The following is a 24,766-nucleotide window of genomic DNA, read 5'->3' as shown; positions in this document are numbered from 1 at the left end:
ACCCGGCTCCTCCATGTGGGCTATGATCCAGTTGAAGGCCATCTCGGGGCCCATGTTGCCGGTGTAGTAGACCGCCTTCCGACAAGCCTCCAGCGGGAAGCCCATCTCTGCAAGCTGCATTACTGCCGCCTCGTCTATTTCAGGAGCTAGGGACACGACAAACCAACATCAATAACTAAAACACACAGTTGCTTATTCAACTTTTCCGGTAGCCCTCCAGTTTACACAACCAAACAGATTTCTCTCTTTGGGCCTCATTAAATAAGGAGACCAGAGAAGAATCTGCCTTGAGGAAGTTTCTTTATTGAGGGATTTATCAAGGAGAGAAATGAGCCGGGCTAAAACAAGCAGAGCCACACTGAAAAATAAAGTTTGGTGTGGAAGTAGGCGCCTCAGCACTGTGAGAGCAGCTGCAGCACCTGCTGAAGTGAACATGGTCAGACTTCCAGCTCTACAGCATTTGTCACTACTGCTTGGGGCCCAAAATAACTTTTTCCATGGCTGTAATTTATATAAATGGGTTACATATTCATACAGACAGTATAGGGGAATTGAGAAGACAAATTAAATACTCACAGTCTATGGAGCTCATGGAGTTATCTGAAAGAGAGAAAGTACAACTTACTTAGTATTTATTTCAGGTGATAGCACACAGTGAGATTAGTTGACTACCATAAGTTTCGTTCATGTGCTTGGCAATACAGAACTTTAACTTCTGAGGAGGTGAAATGATTAAAGATATATGTACAAATATCATCCTAGACAGAATGTTCCAAAATTTAGGTCGGCAACACCGAGCTTCAATCACACCAAGTTTGCTCCACCCCAAGTAATGAAAGTCATCACTTTGAGCAGCAAACCTGTGTTTCTTCTTCTGCATCAATACCAAAATCTTTCATTGTAATTGATGGGAAATGACGCGTTTCAAGCAGCATAAAGGAAAACACATTTGTGTGGCGCTCTGTAATCAGTGAGAAGCACTGAAGCCTGCTGGGAGACAGAAGGGTGACCAAGGCATGATTAATTGCTGCTGATACCAGCCAGCGGACAATGGACCAGCGGTTAATTTGAAATTGACGAAGCTCATCATATAAATGTGAAATAAATAAATCAGCAAATGTATTGGGGGGAAAAAAAACAATGGTCTCTCTTTTCACCCCCTTTCATTTTACTGTTTAAACCATGATTTACACACTTGTTTTAACCCCTTTTTCTGTAGAAAGTGATGCTCTGAGGTAAATCAACAAGGGACAGGTTCCAATCTCAGGAAGCGTACTTACAAAGAAACCCATACATATTTTCACACATCCATTCATATAGTCCTCTGAAAAGAGATAGCTGAATGGTTTTTGCTGTCAGAGGTAAATATGTGATGCTGCCTAAGCGAGGTTGCTGCAGCTCAAAGAAAGGGCCTTTTTAATGTGTGAGGTGCTGTACACAGTCCTAAGAAGACACTGAAGCAGTGACCTTGCACTCTTCCCAGGACACAGCGTTCAATGCTAAAATATGAAGTAGTACACAGACAAACATCTTCAAACTTCCGTTTTGTCCTGAATTCAAGTAGTTTCCCGTCCTAAGAGGCAACAACATTGTACAGCTCCGAGAAAGACCCAGCTGTGTCTCTATACAGAACACAGTACAGAACACTTTGTGCTTTGCGCTTCCTAAAATATTAAGGGGTACACCGATAACGTGATGTAGCCGAACTTCTCAAACAACGGAGGGGAGTCGGAGGAATAGGAATTACGATCACAGACAGAGGAGAGAGAGAGAGAGAGAGAGAGAGAGAGAGAGAGAGAGAGAGAGAGAGAGAGAGAGAGAGAGAAGGGGGAGGCTGGTCCAAGTCTTGGCAGCTGGAACGAGAGGCAGACAGAAATACTCAGCCACACTGTAGTTAATGCTGAGAATATCACCAATCAACCAGCTGTATCCTTTAGGCAACAAAGTGTGTAGAAAGGAAACATCAATACTGGTTGTGTTCCAAAATCCACTTGGTAGCATATGTTCCAACCACTGGGTTATTCCCAATGTCTACGGTAGTGTATTACATGGGGACCACATCTAATCAATATAAGTTAGTAAGCTTAGCCAGAGTGTGAAGACGACAACTTTTCAGTAATTGACTGAGCTTGCTCTCCCATGGGAATCCATTCAATAAGCCCTAAAGAGAAAACCTGAGCGGGCTAGAGCAAAATATCAAATATTAGGGAGAATTTCACGGATCATTTGACTCTGTCACAAAAATGTCCTCCACTCTTGAAGCGGATGTTAGTGAGCTACTTTGGAACAACACATTTGGGTTACTTTTCAGAGCAACATATATTAATAGCAACATGTGTTGTTATCGGGGTCAGAAATTAACGGGGGCTCGGGGCAAAATGCCTGTGATAGTTCATAAAATGCCTGTGAAATTAAAAATGAGGGGGCAAAAAATGCTGCCGATAATTAGGAGGACCATTTTTACATTTCATCCTATTCATAGCTTTTTCAAATATTCACGCATGAATGCAAATACCCCGCAGGCCAACGTAGGTGATTCATGGGAGTCTATGACCAGGGGATTCTCTGCAGAGCCTTCCGGGTGAGAAACTACCGAACACGCAGCCTGAAACAGCAGGAAATGCTGGCACCACGCAGCCAGCAGCAGAAGAAAATACCGACCCCGCACAAAACATTGAGTCAACAAAAACATAAAACAATATCATAAAAAACAAGTGGTTGGGGACAGAGAGAGAAGAGACAGAACAGCACCACGCTCTTCTGTAAGGCCTGCTGCCAGTTTCCAGCAGTAAGAAAATAAATCTTTGTGGTTTGTGGTTGAGTGTTTATTTGCAAATATGCAATGCAAGTGTATTATTTCATAGTTTAAAAAATTGCCCCTGAAAACAACCAAAATGCTCCCAAAAATCAGATGAAGAGGGAAAAAATGCCCTCTGAAAAAAAACCCTGGTTGTTATTAACATATGCTTTGTTGAAAATTAACACAAATGTGTGTGTGGTCCCAAATGTGACACTGTACTTAAGATGAAATTACCACTAGTTTGGGTCTAAACCATCACACTGTACACACTGCTGTACCTCTGGTGTCTTCAGGTAGGACGATGGGAGGCATGAGGTCCGGCAGCTCCTCCTCGCCCGCCTGAAGCCCAGTGGCCCGCAGCCTGTTCAGGTCCAGGAAGTCTGGGACATCTATGGCCAAGTCTATAGAGGAACACATGGACATAAATAAAAGTCAATATAGGAACACATGGACACATTTCAGGTCAGGTTTAGGGGCAAATGGGCTCATTTTTTTCAGTTAGGACAGAATTTTCAGGGGTTTTCTTCAGGTTTGGATTGTGCCATGCATCAGTTACACTTCAGAGTTCACACTGAAGAGGGAAAGGGTATGTAAGGGAAAGTGTGACAATATAACTGAGGATTCAAGCCCATGAAGTTGCTACCAAAATGATAATCTCATTCAGGCAGCCTGACTGTTAAAAGAGATCATGATTTGTGAATGTCTGTACTGGCTATTTGTCACTAGTGACCTTGCAAAACGATTTAGCTCTAAAGAAGCCACAAAAAATGTACAGTTAGATGCAGTATGTCCAAACACTTTTTTGCCAGCTGTGATGTGAAATGCAATTTTCTGCAATTTAAGATGCTGCAGAAATTTATTTTGAAGTTTTGTGACCTATTAATAGTCAAACCCCTACAGCACTTTCCAGGGATGGGTGGGGTGAGAGGTGGGGCAGATGGTGTGTTCAAAAAGCACAGGTGAAGCAATAGTTGGGGTGGCCAAATATTTGAATCACAGTGTGATGCTGCCCTCTGCTGGGTGTTCACAGAATTAAAACAGTAATAATACTGAGTCGCCACATTCTGAGAAGTTGGTGTGTAATGAAAGACAATCAATGACACTTTTACTTCCTCTTAGATCTCGGCAAAAGCCATATTGCTAACATGACCACAGTCCAATGTGGAAGAAGGTAATGAGTTATATGCAATGTACTGAGAAACACTACAACAATGATTCAGTTAACTGGTGTGTTGTGGGTTTAGTTAGATAGCTCTTCAGTCAGTTACCTAGTTTCTTTGGCACCCAGTCAACCCCAAATGTGAATTTCTTGATCTGCACAACCAGATACTCTGGGAAGGAGGCAAAACGGGACGTCCTGGAGAGAAAGGGACAAACATTTAGAGAAAAAGGAGTCTTCGGAATTTAGAAGAAACTAGCAAAACTTTTAAAAAGGCCATTGCTTAGAACTTAAAGGTGTGAGATGATGTAAAGACATGCAGGTGTAGAACAGTCCTTGCAGGTGCAGGTGGGCCTTGCTTACTTGATTCCGGCTGACTTGGCCTGCAGCGCTGAGCTCCAGAAATCGGGGACGTTCTCCGGCTCGGTGAAGGCCTGCAGGCAGGCGGTGAAGGGGATTCGGGCCCTCACCGGCTCCGGAGGGGCCCGCATGTTCTCCTCTGCATCCTTCCTCTTGGCCTCGTATGCCAGAAGCTCCTCTGGTAGAATGCAAACATAATGCAATATAATGCAATATAACAAGGGTTAACATCCACAACACTCCATAATATCCAGTAATTTCAAAATTAAAGGTGCTACATGGAGCACCTTTACATCAATAATTACCACATTAATTTTGAGACAGTGTAATTACTGTAAACCAAGGCCACAACCAAGATTGGCAGCCTCTACACTGCATTTTACATTGTGTGCCATTGGGCCAAATTTCATGGGAAAGTGTGCTGTTCTTCCAGAGAAAAACAGAGCTAAAACTTTCAGAGTTTCTCACAATAGCAGATGGTGGAATGAATGAAAGACTGATGGGAAAAATCACTCAACATCCTCTGCAGTAAACTGAAAGAGAAACGCCAGAGAGAAGAGTAGCAACATCCTCTTTGCAACAGGGGTTTATGGGAAATGTGGTCTTAATTTTGAGAAACATTAGCACTAAAAATACCACAGATGTGAGATAGAGGCTGCCAGTCGTCTCCACCATGGTCTCATTTGTTTACAGTCATTATAACAAGGTATCACAATTAATTTGACAATGATACACTGATTTTTAAAAATGTAAACCTTTAAATATTGCCATTTTTCAACTAATGATTGAAGAGCAATCAGCCAACACACAGTGAGGATAGGATAGGATGCCATGGTATGTATTAAGTCAAACCAAGACTTTGTAATGAGAATATACTCATTATCATCAAAGTCATATGCAGTTGCTGTTAGACACAGACGCCCCTCTGCTTCACTATCGATCCAGCACCTCAGGACCCTCCATGCCCTTTCAGATGAGGACCTGCTGATTCTCCCGGGGGCTCATCCCACCTGAGCCAGCTGCTCCGGCCCAACAGCAGCTGTGGCTTCCAGCTGTGGGTGGGGGTGTGTGTGTGTGTGGGGGGGGTCTTTTACCTCGATTGGTGGCGGCCTCGATGGGGGCCGGCAGCTGGATGAGGTAGTCCACCCGCTGGGTGTAGCGCACCCGGCGGGACTGGCAGCACTGAACACGCTCCTCCACCAGGAAGCGGAAGACGTCGCTGGGATTCTCCGAACCCGCACTGTTCCTCTGGAGAGACAGCAAGAGGGGGCGGGTTTGAATATCAACAATACGGTTAGACCCATATATCAGGTTTACGATATACTGGGCCGATACTGGCCTTATAATAATAATATATTGGATATCTTGGTCCACCACTGAGATGATGGAGGTTTCTGAACCTTTGGAACAAGTGGATACAGAATATGTGACATTGTCAAACAATATGGAAAAACACATTTCTCACTATGGAAACACACATTTCTAACTATGAAGCTACTTAAGGGAAAATTTAAGGGGGAAATCAGAGTTCAAGGGTTTAAAGAGCTGCCAAGCCACCTATAACAATCTGATTAGCACAGGTTTCAAAGAAGAGTTTTAGCATCCCATGGTGTTAATGCTGTTTCAGAGGCTTTTCCCCACCAACAAGAATACAATTTTGGGGTCAACACTGAAAACTTGCAAATGATCAAAATTAAACATGTTGAATATCGGCACAAAATATCGTCTATTCGCAGCTTCAAGTCAAAAATATTGGTATTGGCCTGCAAAAAAACCATATCAGTGAATCTATTAGAATATGTTGGACTCAAGCTACAGATATAAACATGACAGACCTAGGTTTGAAATGCAACTCTATCTACATGCTATTCTTTGCTGTGGTCTATTACACTTGCCTGGCATTACAACAGCGCAACCACTGTTTGACCCAGATCTCTTAATACACTCATTTATCATGCAGACGCAACTCTGCAACTCGGAAAATCGCAAAACAGAAACGGTGCTCCAATTAGCCATATTTCCATAATTGAGTGTGTTACATCTTTTTTTTCAGAGCCGCAGGCATTTTAGTATCCTAGTATTTAGTAGCCTCCGTGTCATCTCACCGCTTCTGAACAGCAGGGGTCATTGAGGTTTCGGCTGTGTTTATTTGAAGACCATGATGAGGGATGGCAGTGCGATTTAACACACCGGCTTGCATGGCGGCCTCTAGGCAGCCCAGCCCGTCTATTCTAAGCGGCTATAGAAATACACGAGTTACAATTTTACTCTGGGCAAGTATTCGAGAAGTTGCTGATGGTGGCTTCAGTCAGGTTCTGTCTATGTCTGGCGAACTAACTCAGCATCTAGATCGCAGACAGCTGTAGATGCCTGCAAGTACACTAAGGGGGAGAGGGGAAAAAAAAGATTGAGGGCCTTTTTCAGACAAACCAAGTTCTTGCTCAGGGACTACAGGGTTTTTTTTCGACGACTGTGGAGAAGGCGAGGCAGGCAGAATCTGTGAGGTTTGTTTTGTTGATCTCAACGACACGAAGCGGAGGAAGTGGCGGGTCCGAGTCTGAGCTGAGGCTGAGGCAGAATAGGAAGCATTATCTGGCCTCCCTGTGTAACAGATAGGGGTGAGCTATATATAACCCGGTTGAGAAAGTCACTTCAGAGCACCGGTGTGTGTCTACCAAACCGAGGAGACAGTGTGCTGTCTTTCGTCGAAAACAGTCCCCCCCCCCCCCCCCTTCCTCCACTGCCTGCTCATGTGTTTCAGGGGTCGGACACGACCCAGCCATTTTGTGAAACAGTTTTGAATTTATAGTGGCCGATCAAGAGAAGACTACCGCTTATCCAGCTAGACAATTTTTGTTAAGGTGCTGGATAATAACAAAACAAGAGGAGATTCCTGCAAACTTAAGTCAGTGCAGTGTTCCACTTTAATTTGGAAGCTAAGCTTTCAGTCAAGGGACTTTCATCAGAGCATACAGCCAGAATTTATAGGGGCATAAATTCAAGGGGAACCAGATTTTTTGGCAGCCTCTCTTCCTGTTGTGTGTTTATAGTATTCATTTACTTTACATTATCTCCCAGTGAACACCACTTGAGTGGGAACTGTTGAAGACCATTCAAATGTAGCCAGATGTTCACATGCACATGTAAAGAATTTAATTCCAAAACTTGATATATCCATTTTGTAAAAGATCTGCTAATTAAAACTCAATATTTTATAAAACACACGAGTCAGAGTAAATGTCTTTTTTTTTTCAAATGGCATTTATCTCGTTATCAGAATAAAACGGATACAAATGTATACAGGATATGAGTATCATGTGCGCTACTGTTGCAAATCACATCAATAAATTAAAAGCATTGAACCTCTAATTCATGCCAATCATTTTTCTCATTGCTAAAAGTTGATTTTATGATTGTGTAAGACTGATCTTACATTTATCACACTATGTAGGCTGATCTAAGAAAAATAATGTTTTTAGATTACTAACCTAATAGCTTGCAGTCATTTATTCACCCTGCCTCACCCTGCTAGAACACTTGCAGGTTTTGGCAACATAATGTAGTGAACAAATCTTGACACCAACTCCAAATAATAGTTTGGTGACTCCAACACTGACCTAAGCTGCAAACATTTTGCCCCTGAACACAACCAGTCCAAATCAACTCATGATACAACAAAACAACAGTTACTGATATCCAAAGTCTAGTCGTTGGCACATCACAGACATTGTGGTAAAATGGCTGCGCAGTGACATATATTTTCTAGCTCAACACAAAATGGATCAACCAAATCAGTGTAAATCTGTACATGTCAAAGTCTAATCCTCAAATATTGTTCTTTGGGTATGAATGGTTTTCTCATGATGTTACATGTGTACCGATATGGCTCCTCAACATAAACACAGCTCACCGGCTGTAGCTTTTGTTCAATTAAAATCACCTGTCGTTCACTTACAAAGATTCTTGTTTAATCATGTGAAAGAAATACTTTGACTTGGCAGGCTCCACTCACCTCCACCAGGTTGATGATGTGCAGGAGAAACTCGTGGGCGTCTTGCTGTCTGTTGGAGGAAAACTCTGGGTGGCCCTTGCTGACCAGAGACTTGAACATCCTGGGAGAGACGCCCTTCTGCTGGTGCTGGAACGAGAACATTGGGCGTCACACACACACTCACTGTGCATGACCAATCACCTGTCTAAGAGGGAAGTAAGTAAGTACAAAACAGCAAACCACCAATGAATATTACAAACTGATAGTGGTACCCGATGTCTGGCCAATACCAGGCTAAACAGGGTCTCTGTATCGGAGAATACTAAAATCCAATATGAAGAGCTGCGTGTAATGTGCCAGAAATCCATGAGGAGTGACTTGAAGCCTCTTCTGAAGGGTCTTAGATCCCCTGAATGGATAAAATGGATTACATCTCAACTATTTTATCCAATGATCCCAAAATTAACGGTTCAAGCCTATGCTGTCGAGTAAAAGTAATGGATCAGAACTTGGCCGATACTTAAAGTTTAGTACCCAGAAATAGTATCTGCAATGAAAAAGTGTTATCAGTGCATCCCCTGGAAATATGGCTGCTATGAGTACAGTTGCAACTGGACTTTTCATTAAAAAGATGCAAAGCCTTCTAGTTTTATTAGTTCTTAAAGGGCTTGGAGGGAGGAGAACAAATCTTGTCAGGTTTTGCTGTCTGCCTGGTGAGGAACATTGCAGTGCTCAAGGTTGAATATTTAAGGGAAGGGAATAAAAAATATCCCGAGTAGCTCTCTTCTTTTATGAGTGTCCATCACATGCTGCACTTACGGCATCAGCCACCTCTTAAAGTTGCCTAAAGTCAATATATAAAAACAACACTAGCAAAGACAACAAACTTTCATGCTCCAAAAGTTTCCTCTCCAAACACGAGCAGTCTTCATGCTAGCCTGATGGTCTTTACATTGGCAGACTGTGACTGCAAAAGGAGTTTCTGTGCTGTAAAAATGTGATTGCAAATCCAACTTAAAGGATAAGGCTGGTGTTTTTTAATGCATTGCTTACTGTCAACAAATCCTATGAAAATAACAAAATCAACAATGCGTTCGCTCTACTCCCGTTTCTTTCTGACTTCCCACGTACCATTTTTTAGCGTCAATCCGGAAGTCATTGGCTCCAATTGTAAGCTAAAAACCTTGAAACACAGCTCACACAGTTTCAATTTTAAAAATCGCTAACTGTTACCACGAAAAGTCGTTGTTGTAGTTATTACCAAATCAAATTCAAATGGGAACAAATTCTTCATTACGCTGGGGACTATTTTTGGTGCTACGGAAATACTTTCCTGAGATCGCAAAGTGTTTACAGCCGGCTTATTAAAATGTTTGAGGAAAAAGTCGGCCGGCCCGGTGCATCGCGATGATGAAATATGCTGCCCAGAGCAACGGCATGGCTCTTTGACGTGTTTTTAACCATTTTTTTTAATACAATGGATTTCTATGGCTGCTGGGACATGGCTTCATTGCGCACCGGCTACATGGACGAGATTTGTTGCCAAAACAAAATCATTGCTGATTTTGTTATTTTCACAGGATTTGTTGATGTAAGCAATGCATTAAAAAACACCAGCCTTATCCTTTAAGCTTTTGACCTTGGTAAATTCACTGTGCCTGTGCAAAACAAACATGTAGCAACTAGATATCTCGCAGGCAGTTAATGGCAAAATGTTCATAATCTTCAATAACAAAAAAGCACCAAGTTCATAAATCCTAAGTAGCTGGGACTAGCGTTACATTATCTTGTACCACATCAGTGAAACATTTTTTGATAGGGGGATAGATTATGACTACTTCAAATACTTCAAATCCACATGAATGAAAAATATGTAATGTTGCCTTGGTACAAACTGAACACAGTATGCCGACACAAGCCCCACTCCACTACATCCTGCCATGCAATGTTCCACCCAGCTGTCAATATGTGTCCAAACCTGACTCCGCCCTCACATATGGAGGAAGTGCAGGATCACAGCTCGGCCCTATCAATTACCGAGGCTGGTAAGGCCTAAAGGAAGCCTGGGGCTTATAGACCTGGGGCTGGGGCCCATTAGGCTTTAATGGCTTTGCTCTTCTAATTTCCTGGCAGTTGTGCATTATGTGGTTGAAAAGGCCATGATTTCACATCATGCCCATTCAAATTAGTGAAGCAAAATACATGAGGAAATGTCAGAAAAACAAATCCATCAATTGTCTGTGGAGGAAATTAAGAGAGGACAGGAAGTAATGTCGGGCATACAGTTGTCAACTACAGATAACATGTGAAATGTTTTCTTGTAGCAAAATAAAGCAGTGATGTGGGGCATGAGAGCAAAACACACTATTAGAGCTGTGACTAGTTGTGTTCAAAAGCAGTCTGAGCAGTACATTTGGGGCCGCAGCCAACAGCTATTTTAAGACTAATTGAAAAAGGTCAGAGCATAATAAAGTTTGACATTGTGTCTCAAAATCACATTTTCCTTTGTTTCTATCAACTCATCTGCAGCTATCACAACAATGAAAAGGTATGCACACTGAAATGTATTAATAACACAGATGAATTCTGACAAGACTTAGAATAGCATTTGGACTTGGGGAAAACTGCAAACCAGCAGGCTAAAACTCTTCCAACTCTGTCTTAACAACCACAAACAGTTTGCTTCATCAAGTCAACAAGACTAATGTTGCTACCACTCAGTATTTACATGCTTCCGTCGGTTATGGAGCCAGATTGGGAGCTGGACATACCCAGTCTAATACCTTGTATTCTTCTTTCATCACCTGTTCAATGAGCTCAGATTTCATGGGTGGTTTGGAGAACTGGCCTGAGAGCAGTCCGTAACCCAGTTTAGCCCTGCCGGACAGAGGGAAAGCGTAAACATTAGAACACAAAGTCAGTCTTAGTTTTGTTTCGGTCTTGTGATTTCTGTCCTTTTTTCCCCTGCTTTTCTTGGATATGAACAATCACACCCCCACCCTAAACAGGCACCCTATTTCCAAAGAAAACACCACGGATGACATCAAAGTGCCTTCACTCGTCAGAACAAACATTTTAGAGCTAACCAGTCAAATATCATTCAGTCACATTCCCATTGTACATGCTTGTCCAAGAGCAAACATATTCGATCTTTCATCTTATAATTAACTACTTGATTAGTGGTGACAGGCTCTATCCAATAAGAATAGTGAAAGTTATAAACATGTTTGTCTGGCAGCGAGCCTCGGTACATGGGAACACTCTGCGGCTTAACAACTGATATTCATTACCTGCCTAGCTAAGACCCGACTTACCTTTCATCTTGGCCTCAGCATCGTTTTCAACATGCTCACATAGCAGCTGACAGATGTGACTGAACTGCCTGACTGGCTTCTAGTGACATGTTGGCTTCCATGACAAAATATACCAGATATTTACCAGAAAATTACTGGGTGAAAAAAAGGTTTTAACCCAATACAAGCTGGATTATTTGTTGGCTTCACTGAAATTCATATACAAAACCTAGTTTTGGCCCGCTTTTACATGACAACACATTTATTGCTAAAGCTGTACTGTCCTTTTATAGGCATTCAAAAGTGTATTCATAATAAAATGCACATCTGCAGCATTTACTCATAAAATATTTCAATATCTCAATTTTTCATACATGACAGTCGTTGGAAAAGACCACAGATCACATGTTTGCGTATTACAACATCACATTATGTAACGTTGGAACCACTTACATTTGTGTGGCAAAGTCCTGGCTGGGGTCGAGGGGCGAATAGTCATATATCCTCTGAAGATTGCCCACATACCTAGAGAGCCAAACACATGTCAGCCGCTCACCTCAGACGGAGCACATGGGAGGCCGCACAGAAACACAAGACCCACGGAAAAACACGTGGCGCTGCTGAGAAGATACTACCACCTTCAGCTGGTGATGTTATTACATGTGAAAGTGAAATATTTCAGTGGCACAAAATCGGTTTTCTGTGCATCGATTTTGTGTTACACTATGCATTAAGTTCCACATTTATCCAGAGCTACTTACAATTCATGCAAAAGCAGAAGAAGCTTAAATTCACAGATCACCATCATTACAGAAACACAGTACTCATGTTTTTTTCCAAGGTTTTTACCCAATGAGAACATGCCTGGATATCTTCCCCTTTCATAACCCTAATAGAAAACAAATTGAAACTGGAACACCAACTATTGCAATTTACAATTTCCCCATTTGGCAACTGACAATCTCAAGCAGCTGCATTATTTTGCTTAAAGGGAAAGGCATTTCAGTCCGCTCCCTACGCAAGGTATTTTGGTGCTTTGCAGCCTGCAAATCACACTGTATGTTGGAGAAAATCTTAATCATTTCATTGAAGTGCTACAAATGAAATTATGTAGAAAAAGCTGTGTCCTTGTGTAAGGCAATTCATATTGCAATCACAATATTCAGAGGGGAAAAAAATCAACTTATACATATTACAAAATACATATACATATACAAAATATACATATTTTATTGTATTCCTTCTTTTAGATGGTGTTCTTTTTCTGTTTTTAAGTCCTTTATCTCATATGATGTTTTATTTATTTATTTTACTCTTTTTCTTGTTGTAAAGCACTTTCTCTTTCTTTGCTGATATGGACCTATGTGTCTGAAATAAAGTTAAATTGAATTTGTAAGTAAGTTTTGAAAAGAAAATAAAGTTTATTATTATTTTTTTAAAACTCAATATTATGCTTTCCATCTAGTGAAGCCTCACTGCAGCTTGTACTCACATCCTCTGGAACTCTGGGATGCTGAAGAGGACCTGCATTACCGTTCCCAGGTAGCAGCTGTTGCCCAGGTTTTTCATGCCTGTGTAACCGGAGCCGTACACCGCCTTCAGCTTCATCCCCGCCTCCTGGATCACCTCCCACTCGCTGACCCGCGGCCGGGCGTTGTTGTCTGTGTGGTGGCCGTTCTCTGTCTGGAGGGGGAGAGAGGAGAGCTGGGTGTGAAGACTTTAAGGTAGAGAGGCCTTGGTTGTCCATCAAGATGCCATTAACTGCTGTTTTAGTTTGGTATTTACAAATAGATATATTATGTGACAAGTCAACTTACTCTTTGCTGCATCTGTAGCATGTCTATTCCAAAGTGTGATAAATGTTCTGATATATGGGGGTCCAGCACGGCTTCTTCCTCCTCAAACGAATAGACATCTGAGGGAAAGTCAAATCAAAACACCAGTTAGCCACATGTTTAAGCTGATTTAAAGAGTGAGAGTTGAACTGGACTGAGAGTTAAACATGATAACATTTTCTTGTCAGCCAGTCCACCATACCATATTCCAGAAATTGAATTTACAGTCAATTAAGTCAAAACTGCTGCTACATAAATTTTGCAGTTAGTAAAAACTTAAGAATCACTATTTATACCTTCTTAAAATCATGAAAGATTACCTTAGCTAAACGTCATCCGAAATAGTGGAAGTAATAGTGAAGCATTACCAAAATGTGACAAATTAAAGCAACAATTCCTCTCTTAAAAGTGGATTTTCAGATGTGAAATTAAGAGGAACCGTGCCAAAACTTTACTTTGTGTTTGTAAAACCACAACACTCTGAAGGAAACTGATAATATCAATATCAATCTCTGTCAAATCTCTTTACTGGTGAAAACAGTACTGATACAATTCAATCCACAGTTGCTGACAATGTTATCACCGCTTTTTCGATAACACTTTACAATAAGGGTACATTAATTAAGGGTTAATAGTTTATAAAGATGACTATTAAATAATGTATAAATTAATACCTTAGTTAACATGAACACCATTAGTAAATTATTACCAGACACATTAGTTAACTGTTAATTAAGGGTTAGTTAATGCTTATTAAGCATTAACTAATGTACCCTTATTGTAAAGTGTTACCACTTTTTCTTTTGAATCCCTCATCTTCACATCCCTACATATATCTAGAATATCAATCTTAACACCGTTTTATATCTCTGATTCTGTACTTGTGAAACAATAGGAAAAAAAAAGTAACAGGTCATCTGCGGCAGACCTGCTCCATCTGGGGTGATGGTGTCCAGTTTGACAGCCAGGGGGAAGTTGGTCTCTCTGTAGTGCTCCAGCGCGTGGCCGTTGCCTCCGCTCCCGTCAAAGAACCATTTCCCACAGAGCACCGCTCCGTCCGTCAGGTTCAGCCACAGGTTCTCTCTCATCTCACACTTCTGACACTTCCAGCCGCTGCCAGCAGAGAGACACACACTCTTATAATTGTCATTTCATTTTTTTTTTTTTAATCATCCAATCATGCCAGGACTCACTGAGTGACAAAAATTGGATTTTGCTCACAACCCAGGTGTGGAAGTGGTCAGACTTGCATTTTGATTGGAATTCTACAGAGTCTAGATAGAAAATGTAAAGAGCAGGAAAACACACCCAAACACACAAAATAGAGTATATTTCAAACAAATGTTTACAACGTTTTCATGGCTTTGAAATTAACATATTAGTGTAGTTAAATATCCAAAGCATGGCACTAATACTGCCAGGGATAGGAATTCAATCCCCTCTGTGATTGAATTGAACCGAACCCATGATAATGTTCATGCACTTATGGCACTGAATGGCGCTTTAGATAAATGGATATACAGTATTATATCAGGCGTAAAGCTTATTTACCACTTTTGGCTGATTAAGTTTTTTTTTGTAACTTCATTTAAGGAACTCTTTTTCCTTCAAAGTACTGTTGAGTGCTTGCTCATCCCAATCATGATAATGAAGATATGCTTTCAGTAATCAGGGAATATCAGAAAGGTTAACCCAAGTGCTGAGTGAAAGAAGTTAGAAAGAAAGAAGGTGAAAGAAGGTGATAATGTTGCAGTCTTTCCTTTTGTTGTGGCTCCTCCAACACAGAGGAATGTTCCTTGAAAACACTGTTAACTGCTGACCAAGCAGTCCAGGCTCACATGGTGTCTTATCAGAGTGCTGTGGCCTGTGTCCTACAGTACCTGGGTGGGATCCTGACCCCGCTGTCCTGCTGTCTGAGGCTCCTGGCATGTCTGGACACCTGGATCTCCTCCTCCCACGATTCAGGATCCTGCTTCTTGTAGGCCGACGGTGCGTTGAGCACTGCGTCGCAGGCTATAGTCACCTGGACGCAGAGACAGAAATCAACTGCAGTAAGTATGGATCAAGTCATTCTGAAAATATATCATCAGTGTCTTGTATCTCAAAGAAAACACAATTTTCAGGGATTAAGAAAACTGGTTGAATTGACCATTAATATCAGTGTATTTTCCACATTTTAGAATATATTTTCACAAGCTTGGAACGGCTATGGGAGCAAAACATTTTTATACACATAAATGTCATCTGTAAATGAAAAGGGCAAAACTGGAGGTTCATGCAGGACACCGATAATGAAGCTGTACGACATGAGCGACTGATCTGGCATAAGAGGAGAGGGCGGCATTCGGTAAAATAGCAACATTTCCACCTTGCAGAACAGAACTCCAGAAGCAGGCAGAACCATGCATGACATTTTCAGATAAATCACCAAATCTAGCGTCACTCTTCCAACACCAGGTGTTTCCCAGCAGATGTGCAATAAATTATGCAGAACAGCACAATTTGTACATCGACACAACATTAAATTATGCATGCATAAAATAACTTCAACAAACAAAAAACCACAGCATGCCAAAAAGAAGCATCATACTGTAGAAGTGCGTACTGCGCTACTAAAGCCAAGAGTGAAGACAGTCTTCTCTTAAGCACCTCTGCTTGTGCATGCATGGCATAGAGAAAGCACTGAACTCCATGCAAGCACTACAGTATAGAGCCAGAAGTGATACTTATAAGCGCACCAGTGTTTCCCCCAGAATTTGTTTTCTTGGCATTTAGACGGTGGGAAACTACAATTCTCCATCGAAACAGAAATAGTTTTAGGTGGGCTGATATGGACGTATATTTCTATCAAAACTCAAGATTGAGAAATGGTTGAATGGTGAAAAACAAATCTGAAAACCCAAAGTCAATTCTGTAAATCTATAAACAGGATTGCAACTTGTGTTTTGCAGGTACAAACCTCAGGAAAAACTACAACAGGAAGTAGTCATAACTGGAAAGGAAAATGCTGGGATTTAAAAAAAAAAAAAAAAAGAATGGGATGTAAAAAAAAGAATCTGTAAATGTATAAACGGAGATGCAAAACGGGAAGTGAAGGCATAAATATTCACTCGTAGTTGCAAGTTAAGGATTTCAGTTGTAAACCACAGGTTACATTCTGGTTTATAGATTTACAGAACTGACTTTGGGTTTTCAGATTCGTTTTGAACCATTTCACAACCTTGGGTTTACGTACAGTTTGTTTTGATGGAAATATACTTCCATAGACTGACAGCTCCTGAAGGTAGGGTGACCCAACCCACCTAATTATTGGTAGGGGAAACTCTGATGTGCATCTCAGTTAAACCTAAACAAATTAAATTCAGTATCAGGGGAATCACTGATGTGCACCTTCCCTCCAACATGCATGGAAACACACGGAGCCTGTGCAGCACCAACTCACTGACCAGCGCAGGCAACTCCTCAATATTTGGTAAGGGGATCTCGTAGTGGTCTGGGAATATGACGAGCTTGGCCTCGTCCTCATACTCATAGTCCTCGCCATTAAAATCACGGTTTAGCTCTAAATCTTAAGGGAGGAAGCACACATTCATTCAGTTGCCGTTAGACAGGGACTGATGCTGAAAACAACACTGACTGACATTGTTCCTGTCACTCAACGTCAAGGCAAGAAATTAACATGTTACAACCAACGTTTTATGTACTTTTGTTTGCTTGTTTTGAGCATGTAGTGAATGATATTTTGTCCAAAATAAACATTATCAAAATAATAAAAATGCCATGTTCTGTTGTTGAGGCTCTTTTCTGAAGATGCAGCAACACATTTCCTCTTGGGTGGCAGAAGAGTCTAACAGTCCTTCAATCCTTTTCCAAATGGGGAGTGTTTGACTTTGTTCACCTCTAATAAATATTATATTATTTTATGCTATTTTCTGTTACTTTATTCAATATCACATCAGTCTTAATGATTCAGTGAGTACAAAGATGAATCCTTGAACAACAAAAACACGCAGTGACATCTTCCTATATTATATTTTGAGAGGATGGCATCATGAGACGTTGGTGATGCCCTCACTGGAAAACATGATTTACATTTATATTTTAGGCAATTAGCTCACACTCTTATCAAGAGCATCTTACAATGAGTCAGTAGGTAAGGATTTAGCGTGTTGCTCAAGGAAACTTCGACAAGACACACTAGCTGTTGCAGGGTTTGAACCTGTGACCCTACAGGTTCAGGATGTCCAACCTATGACCCGTATTATTGTATAAGCTTTGCACAGGAGTGTCACATGAGATAAGGGTGGGACGTTACATGTTAACTGAATGCGTATTGCAAGATTTCGTCCAACAAAGCGCTGTTCATTATAGATCACAAATTTAAACAAAATAATCAAAACGATCTCAAACTTGGCCGAAGCCGATATAGATTATCAAAGTTGACGGGTCATTACAGCCTTCTCTTGATTTACTCTCCATATACAGTTGTCCGTTCTTCACCCCAGCCTAAAGTTGTGTAATGACTCATGAGAAACAGGATCAGAGGTTATCCCTTCGGCAAGCCCCGCCGGCATTGTTGTTGTGCCCGCTGGTTTCATGGTAACATCTGAGGTGAGCGGCTGGCTGGCTGATTAGATCATCGGACTGGTATGGAGACCGCTGCAGATTCATACATGCCTGCAGTCGTATCAACGCTAATAGGAGATGATGGAGAGAAAGGGGAGGGGCGATCCAAAATGGACGTCTGCAAGAACCGTCCTGTCCAGAGATGGCCTTCTTGAAAAGCGTTGTCACACCCAAATCAGAGACACTGAGTCAGAGAGGGTTGACCTAATGCACAGCCTATTAAATGCTCAGCGACAGGAAAACAGGAACATCAATTACGTAGAGGTTGAATGGAAGGAATTCCTCCACCGCCAGGCGAGCAGTGAGGGAGGGGGAGACAGAGGGAGAGAGACACCTGGCCGTCCCTGAGCAGCGTCATGGCTGCCAGCCCTAGAAGTGTGTCAGACTGAGAGCGAGGGTGACGGGCGGCGGCAGCTGAGACGCCGGCGAAGAACTGTAAACCAACCGGCCCCCGCCCGATTCCCTCCCCAAGCAGGAGGGGAGTAGGCCAGGCTGCGCATGTGGCACTTTGGATTTAGAACAGTTACCAACCGCATATACAAATAAATGGGCTATATTTAGAGCACAGGAGGGGGAGGAGGGGTCTCGACATGGGAAATATCTGTTGCTTTGGGTAAAGACAGGCTGGAGGGGCAGCTGGCGGCTCATGGCAGTCTAACAGAAACAATAACACAAGGTTGTAATGGATGAGATTCGCTCGGCTATGACAGGAAACATGTTCAACCTAATGCCATAACACCTACTCTATGCAAAAACTGTATATTGCATCCAGAGCTGCACTTCTAATTTTTTTTAATCACCAATGGGTTTAAATTTGATGGGAACAATAATGGAAAGAGGGTCGATTGAGCAATGAGGGGTTCAGTCCTGCCTCTAACTGACAGGCTGGAGCAAAACAAACTTACCTAGAAACACTTTTCCGTTTCTTCTTCTGGGGATGGCGCCTCCTGCAGCACCTGTGGCTTTCTGTGGGAAACAGGGAGGAACAGAGAGTTTAAATGAGATGAAAGAATCCTCATCACAGTTAACACCTTAGAAAAATATCTTTGCAAAATGCTGAAAAATCCCATGATTACTTTGACGGAAAGTGCTGATGGTTGTCATTTTGTTAGAAATAGATGCTAGATGTTCTGGTTGCCAGGTCAGGTTACAAGGCAAGGGGAAATCCCCCTACCATAGCATGGTCAAAAGTAAAGAGCCAGTGATAAAACTAATTGCTCGTGGTGCACAGTGGATCTGTGGACTGGGACAGATGCCATGTACAGTACATTGAGCATTGTGTATTTCGGGCTGGTTTGTCTATATTCTCTGTTCTTCCTGTATTTGCTTTTTCTCTACACTACATACTGTCCAGTGTTGCAGGAACACAAAAGGAAATATTATTTTCCAGACTGATAGATAAACAGTCAAGTCTGCCATTAAAAGGTGATTGATTGATCATCAATAGCTTCAGCCTTGAAAACTGGGTGAATCAACAAATGTGAAGCACTTTGTCAATCCACCATAGAACGTGAATCTGCCACCGGCTGGCGGCAAAACAACCCAGTGCCACCGACTGGTTTCCCTCCAGTCTAATCAAGTTCAGGTGACTGACTGCCCATCAACTGTTCACCAGGCTGGGAGGAAGACACAGCGGATAGACAGACAGAAAGACAGAGAGAGAGAGAGAATGCTGACACACTCTAGTCCAAGTGGACTCATGGGAAAAAACAGCAGACACAGGAGCCGGCAGAATGCGAGCAGCTGTTTCTGGCCAGATCCAGGCATGGAAATAGCAGCTCTTTACAGAGCGGAGCTTATCTGGGGGCAATTAGAGCCAGCGAGGAAACACGGCAGCAGCTAAGGCCTTTGTTGTTCACCGTCAACCTGTAATGGGGGCTGCTGGGCCCAGGTGTAACTGATTTGCACACATACAAAAAGCTTTGTTTGTTCTGTTGAGTATGAAGCACATTATTATACTTAGATAAGCAGATTCTGGTATTTAACATCTTACTGCTGCTGTTGCATTCATTCAATCTAAGTTTTGTTTTCAGGATTTAAAAGAAGTTGTCATTTGATTTCAAGTAGTAGCTTCTATATAGCTACAAAAAGAGCCGTGAGTGAATTCATAATTGTAATATGGGAAGCAAACAAAACATGCAGCTACATGCTACTTGATTACACAGCGGAAAACATCAAGTATTGCCCCAAAACACTGAAAAAGGTCTCTATCTGAAAGTCAGATGTGATGAAGAGGTCAAAACAAGTTTAAAATGTTCCTCTTTACCGCATATGATTCACTGAAAGCCAGTCTGTGTGTAATGGTCAGAGATGACTGGGCATTCGAGATGTAACTATATCCTGGACACATAATGTAATTTGATATAATCCTCAGTTCAAAATGATACCATCATGATGTCAGCAATTCAGACCACTGGGCCGACCTTTTTATCCGAAGCACCTTACAGTATCATGATTGCACTCATTTGCACCTGTGGGAATTTAACCTCTAATCCCAACAGTTTTAATGCCATGCTCTACTAATTGAACTGCACAGGACCAATGCGGTTGAAATTAAAATAAAGTTGCCAATATGAAACAAGTGGCTCTGTAATCTGTGTAATTAACTTAAGAGGGACACTGTGTTGTAGCAATAAACTAATGTTATATCACATACTATCAATAATGATAACACAGCAGTATCACACTTCTCAACTCCATGGTGGCTCATTACTTTTTCACATCATATATTGCGCTTTTGTGAAATATGTGCTAATATTTTTGTTCACGCCTACAGTCCACATCAGCCATAAATGAAACCACAGTTTCTCACAACTTTCATTAGCATATGAGACACTTATTGCAAATTATCCGGGTTCAGCTGCCGTTCACTTGGGCCCCTGGGCTTTGAAGGCCCTTCAGTATCACCAGTATCATCTTTTAAATCGCTTAGCAAAAACACAGTTTTACATTTGACATGCTATTACTTAATTTGGTTTTATCAATTTTATTGTGGTTGTATTCTTATGTAACTCTGTGCTTGATTCATGTCTATCATTTTATTGTCTTTATTGTCTCTTATTGTCTTCTATTCATTATTGGTTTGTTGTTTGTGAAGCACATTGTAAATGTGTTTTCAAAAGCACTATGTAAAACAAAGGTTATTATTCTCCCTCTTATTGTTATTACTACATCTACTACTACTACAACTACCACCTCCACTACTACTACAACTACCACCTACACTACTACTACTACTACTACTACTACTACTACTACTACTACAGTCCAGTTAAATCGATGCTAACCCCCAGTCAAATGCAGTGCACTCAGAAAGCCTTACCTCTTTGACGTGTCGTTTGAGGTGCATGTAAACACTCTGTCCTGTTTTGCGGTAATGTCTCTCCACATGTTCTCTTCCAAAGCCCAAGAATGTGTTCATACACACATACAGGCCTCCCTCAGACTCCTGCACACAGAAACAAACAGCAGTGAACAGCAGAACGAGATGAACAACCCCCAGCCCTCAAGGAAAAACCTTGGAAATTTAGCGTTACGCAGACAGTGTACTATCTGTAATAAGTTCTATGTTGTGGAATCGACATGTTCTATCGTTATCATTATGAAGCCTCATGTCGAAAAAATTCAAGGAACACACATCTACAATAGCTGAGAGGCAGGCTTATATTTATTTACAGCGTATGGTATGGATCCACACAAAGGTATGCCTTTTTACAATACCAGTGACAATAATATATATTTTGAATCTAGTATATTTAGAAATTGCTACATTACAGCTGTATCATAAGTAGTTTACAATGGAAATAGGATGAGTGTAAACCAAAGCAATGTCATGACAATCTGATTACACAAAAGATCTAACATCACAGTTTGATTTTCAGTGGATGGATTAATGTTAAATAAGAAAAGTATTGTGAGTATTTGGGGCATATTGCCCAGCTTTGGTAGGTAAAACTGAACACTATATGCAGGAAGTGCAAGTAAGGGTGAGGTGGCAATGATTCAGCAGGTGCGCTCTCAAGAAGACTGTTATACTGTATGTGTTTAGAATTAAATGCATCAATAAGTCTGGATTGATAGGGCTTTGTTGCTAATAGTCCATTGATCTTAAACACTCAGTATTGCATCTTGTCAGAGGGCCAGCGATGTGTTAACAGCATCCGAACACATGCACACAGAAATATTTTCCATTATCAAGAAAAGGCCTGCTAGTAACCGAATAGCCTGGTTTCTAGTAAAAAACTACAAAGTCATAGCTAAGGTTTACTGATTATTTATGCCACAGAACATCCCCCAAAATAAAATATGTGGGATCTTTCTGTATCATGCTGACAATGTGACATGTCATGTTTGCTATTGTTTCAAGTAAAGAACAATTATCTTGCTCCTGTTACACTCAGTTATATGGGAAAGGGAGTTTATTGACAAACTAGAACCGGTTTGCCTTTCAGTAATTGAGGAAAAGGTGGTTGTACTCCAGTTTAAAACACGTTAACCTTATTCCTAATAAAAGTCAGTGCTGGCTGATGCCTGTGGTCTGTTAGGCCACTCATGTCACCTCTCAGAGGCATTAGGTCGCATTATCTTAACAGCTTGTTACAGGACACAAAGGCCTGATCGTTTTGTCACATTGTATGGGATTCAAAAGAAAACAGCCTGTGACCAGTGGCTATAAAGTCACACTCTAGGTGTTTAAACTGCTGGTTAACTAGGGCCTTCTTCATGCCTTTCATGTTTCTGACAGACAGAACCCCTGGCACTTCACAGGTGGACTGTCTGGGACAAAATATATGAAGAAAACCCCTTCAAACCTACAGTAACCTACATCTGCAATCAGGGTAGGCCTTATAAAACTCTGTGACAAACATTTAAGTGGCTCAGAGTGACATATGAGCTTCAACAGTGCAGGGATAAAAATAAACCAGTCTTCAAACTGACATGATGAACTCCAGACAGCTGAGTCACCTTTAAAATTGGTTTCAGCTGAGAAATTATGTTTTTTATTGTAAGAATGTGTTTAGGGACAAATTCAGAATTCCTCATGCAGCCTGTCACCGATCATCGGGACAAGAACATCTGCCATCTCATTAAGTCTGTAGGTTCTGACATTCAAAAGTAAAACTAAAAATCTGTCACATCCTCTATGAGGGCCTGTTTTGGGTGGAAAACCTCCTCCTGTCTCATTCATGCCTGAGACAGACAGATTATGAGAAGATTATGATATCAACTCACTGATACCAGATCAGTGGGTCACAACATAGTTTTCCTCAAAGTCCACTGCCAGCCAGAGCAGGTCAGGTTATCCCATACAAGAAGAACTATAGCAATCCTATAATATATATAATATATATATATATATATATATATATATATATATATATATATATATATATATAATTTTATTTTTTTTTAAATATAGCTACTACATATAACATCAAAACTTTAAAATATCATGCAGCTATAATAGGTCAAATATGATTACTAAATAATCATAGGCTGAATCCTGTACAGATCCTATAGTAACACCAAGAAAAAACTTGAAAAGGTCACTACAGACTCACTATTAACTACTACAGATTAAGTCCCCAGAGGAATATTATTAGAAACAGCATTTAGTTTGATAAGATCATCATAAACTCACTATTGACACACTATAAGTCCCTATATTATAGGAATATTATAATTTTACAAGGACATTGAAAAATCACCATAAAGTACAAAAAGGTCACTATAAACAAGTCATTATAGGAATATTATAGTAATACTAAGATATTCAAAAGAAATCCTAGTTTCCCTTATCCTAGTACGATAAGGTCACTATAAACTCACTATTAAGTACCACAGACACACGATAAGTCACTATAGGAATATTATAGGGATACCATAGGATATTAAAAAACACCCTCAAGTACAATAAGGTCACTATAAACTCACTATTGAATAGCGCCGACACACTAAGCCATTACAGGAATATTATAGGGATACCATAGGAGATTAGGTCACTAAAATCACTACTGAGTACCATAGATACACTATAATTCCCTATAGGATTATTATAGGAATATTATAGTGATACCATAGGTGATTAAAAACCGAGGTACAACAAGTAAACTCACTACTGAGTAGGGCGCACACACTTTCCGACCTTACAGGAATATTATAGTGATTTTCCGTTAGGGTGTAATAAACATGGCAGCCAAAACATAACAGGACCGCTCTGGTTTTGAACAATAGGCAGGTGTTATTTATTGGCTTTAATTGCGCGGCTGCGTCTCAGACGGACACGGCGACGCGCTGCACCACAAAGGAAACCCCCCCCCCCCCCCATTCCTCTGGAGATGTAAACAACATTTAATTATTTATTTCCTTCCAAGTGCAAGAGGAAGGTGGCCATGGAGCGCGTCACACACACACACACACACACACACACACACCAGCAGCAGCGATTCACGTGTGTTATCAGGGCGGCCAAGCAGACTGGGTGTGAGTAGACGGCAGTAAATTCCCTCCCAGACACATTTTATATGGTGGGAGAGGAGCGCACACTTACGGGAGAGTCGTAGGAAAAGGCACATTCGCTCTTGAAAACCCTGTCTCCTGTTCTGGGGACTCTGATGGTGGGCATGAATGGGACCAGCAGCTCTCCTAGGTCTGCAGCCATCTTCGCATTCCTGCTTCTCGCACCACAATGCTGCGGGAGTC

At 41.2% G+C, this 24,766-nt stretch overlaps 1 protein-coding gene across 1 annotated transcript in view; it reads right to left on the bottom strand.

The window, feature by feature from the left end:
- usp13 (ubiquitin specific peptidase 13) overlaps nt 1-24,725 on the bottom strand; it is a 34,982-nt gene extending 10,257 nt beyond the window's left edge. The window contains exons 1-17 of the mRNA XM_071543653.1: nt 24,615-24,725; nt 21,387-21,512; nt 18,970-19,030; nt 16,885-17,006; nt 15,319-15,461; nt 14,367-14,551; nt 13,421-13,518; nt 13,096-13,286; nt 12,057-12,128; nt 11,082-11,187; nt 8,332-8,457; nt 5,414-5,567; nt 4,323-4,497; nt 4,069-4,157; nt 3,079-3,201; nt 577-600; nt 3-146 (exon numbers count right to left, since the gene is read on the bottom strand). Coding sequence (XP_071399754.1) covers nt 3-146; nt 577-600; nt 3,079-3,201; nt 4,069-4,157; nt 4,323-4,497; nt 5,414-5,567; nt 8,332-8,457; nt 11,082-11,187; nt 12,057-12,128; nt 13,096-13,286; nt 13,421-13,518; nt 14,367-14,551; nt 15,319-15,461; nt 16,885-17,006; nt 18,970-19,030; nt 21,387-21,512; nt 24,615-24,725 — 2,050 coding nt within the window. The remainder of the gene's footprint in view (nt 1-2; nt 147-576; nt 601-3,078; nt 3,202-4,068; nt 4,158-4,322; nt 4,498-5,413; nt 5,568-8,331; nt 8,458-11,081; nt 11,188-12,056; nt 12,129-13,095; nt 13,287-13,420; nt 13,519-14,366; nt 14,552-15,318; nt 15,462-16,884; nt 17,007-18,969; nt 19,031-21,386; nt 21,513-24,614) is intronic.
- Nucleotides 24,726-24,766: the final 41 nt, after the last annotated feature.

The sequence above is a fragment of the Centroberyx affinis genome, unplaced genomic scaffold (genome assembly GCF_046629955.1).
Source record: "Centroberyx affinis isolate AG114_WGS23_722 - 3 ecotype Tasmania unplaced genomic scaffold, CSIRO-AGI_Caff_v1 ptg004359l_1, whole genome shotgun sequence".
Classification (NCBI taxonomy): domain Eukaryota; kingdom Metazoa; phylum Chordata; class Actinopteri; order Beryciformes; family Berycidae; genus Centroberyx; species Centroberyx affinis.
The sequence above is the reverse complement of the archived record's forward strand: the minus strand, read 5'-3'. Positions and strand labels throughout refer to the sequence as shown.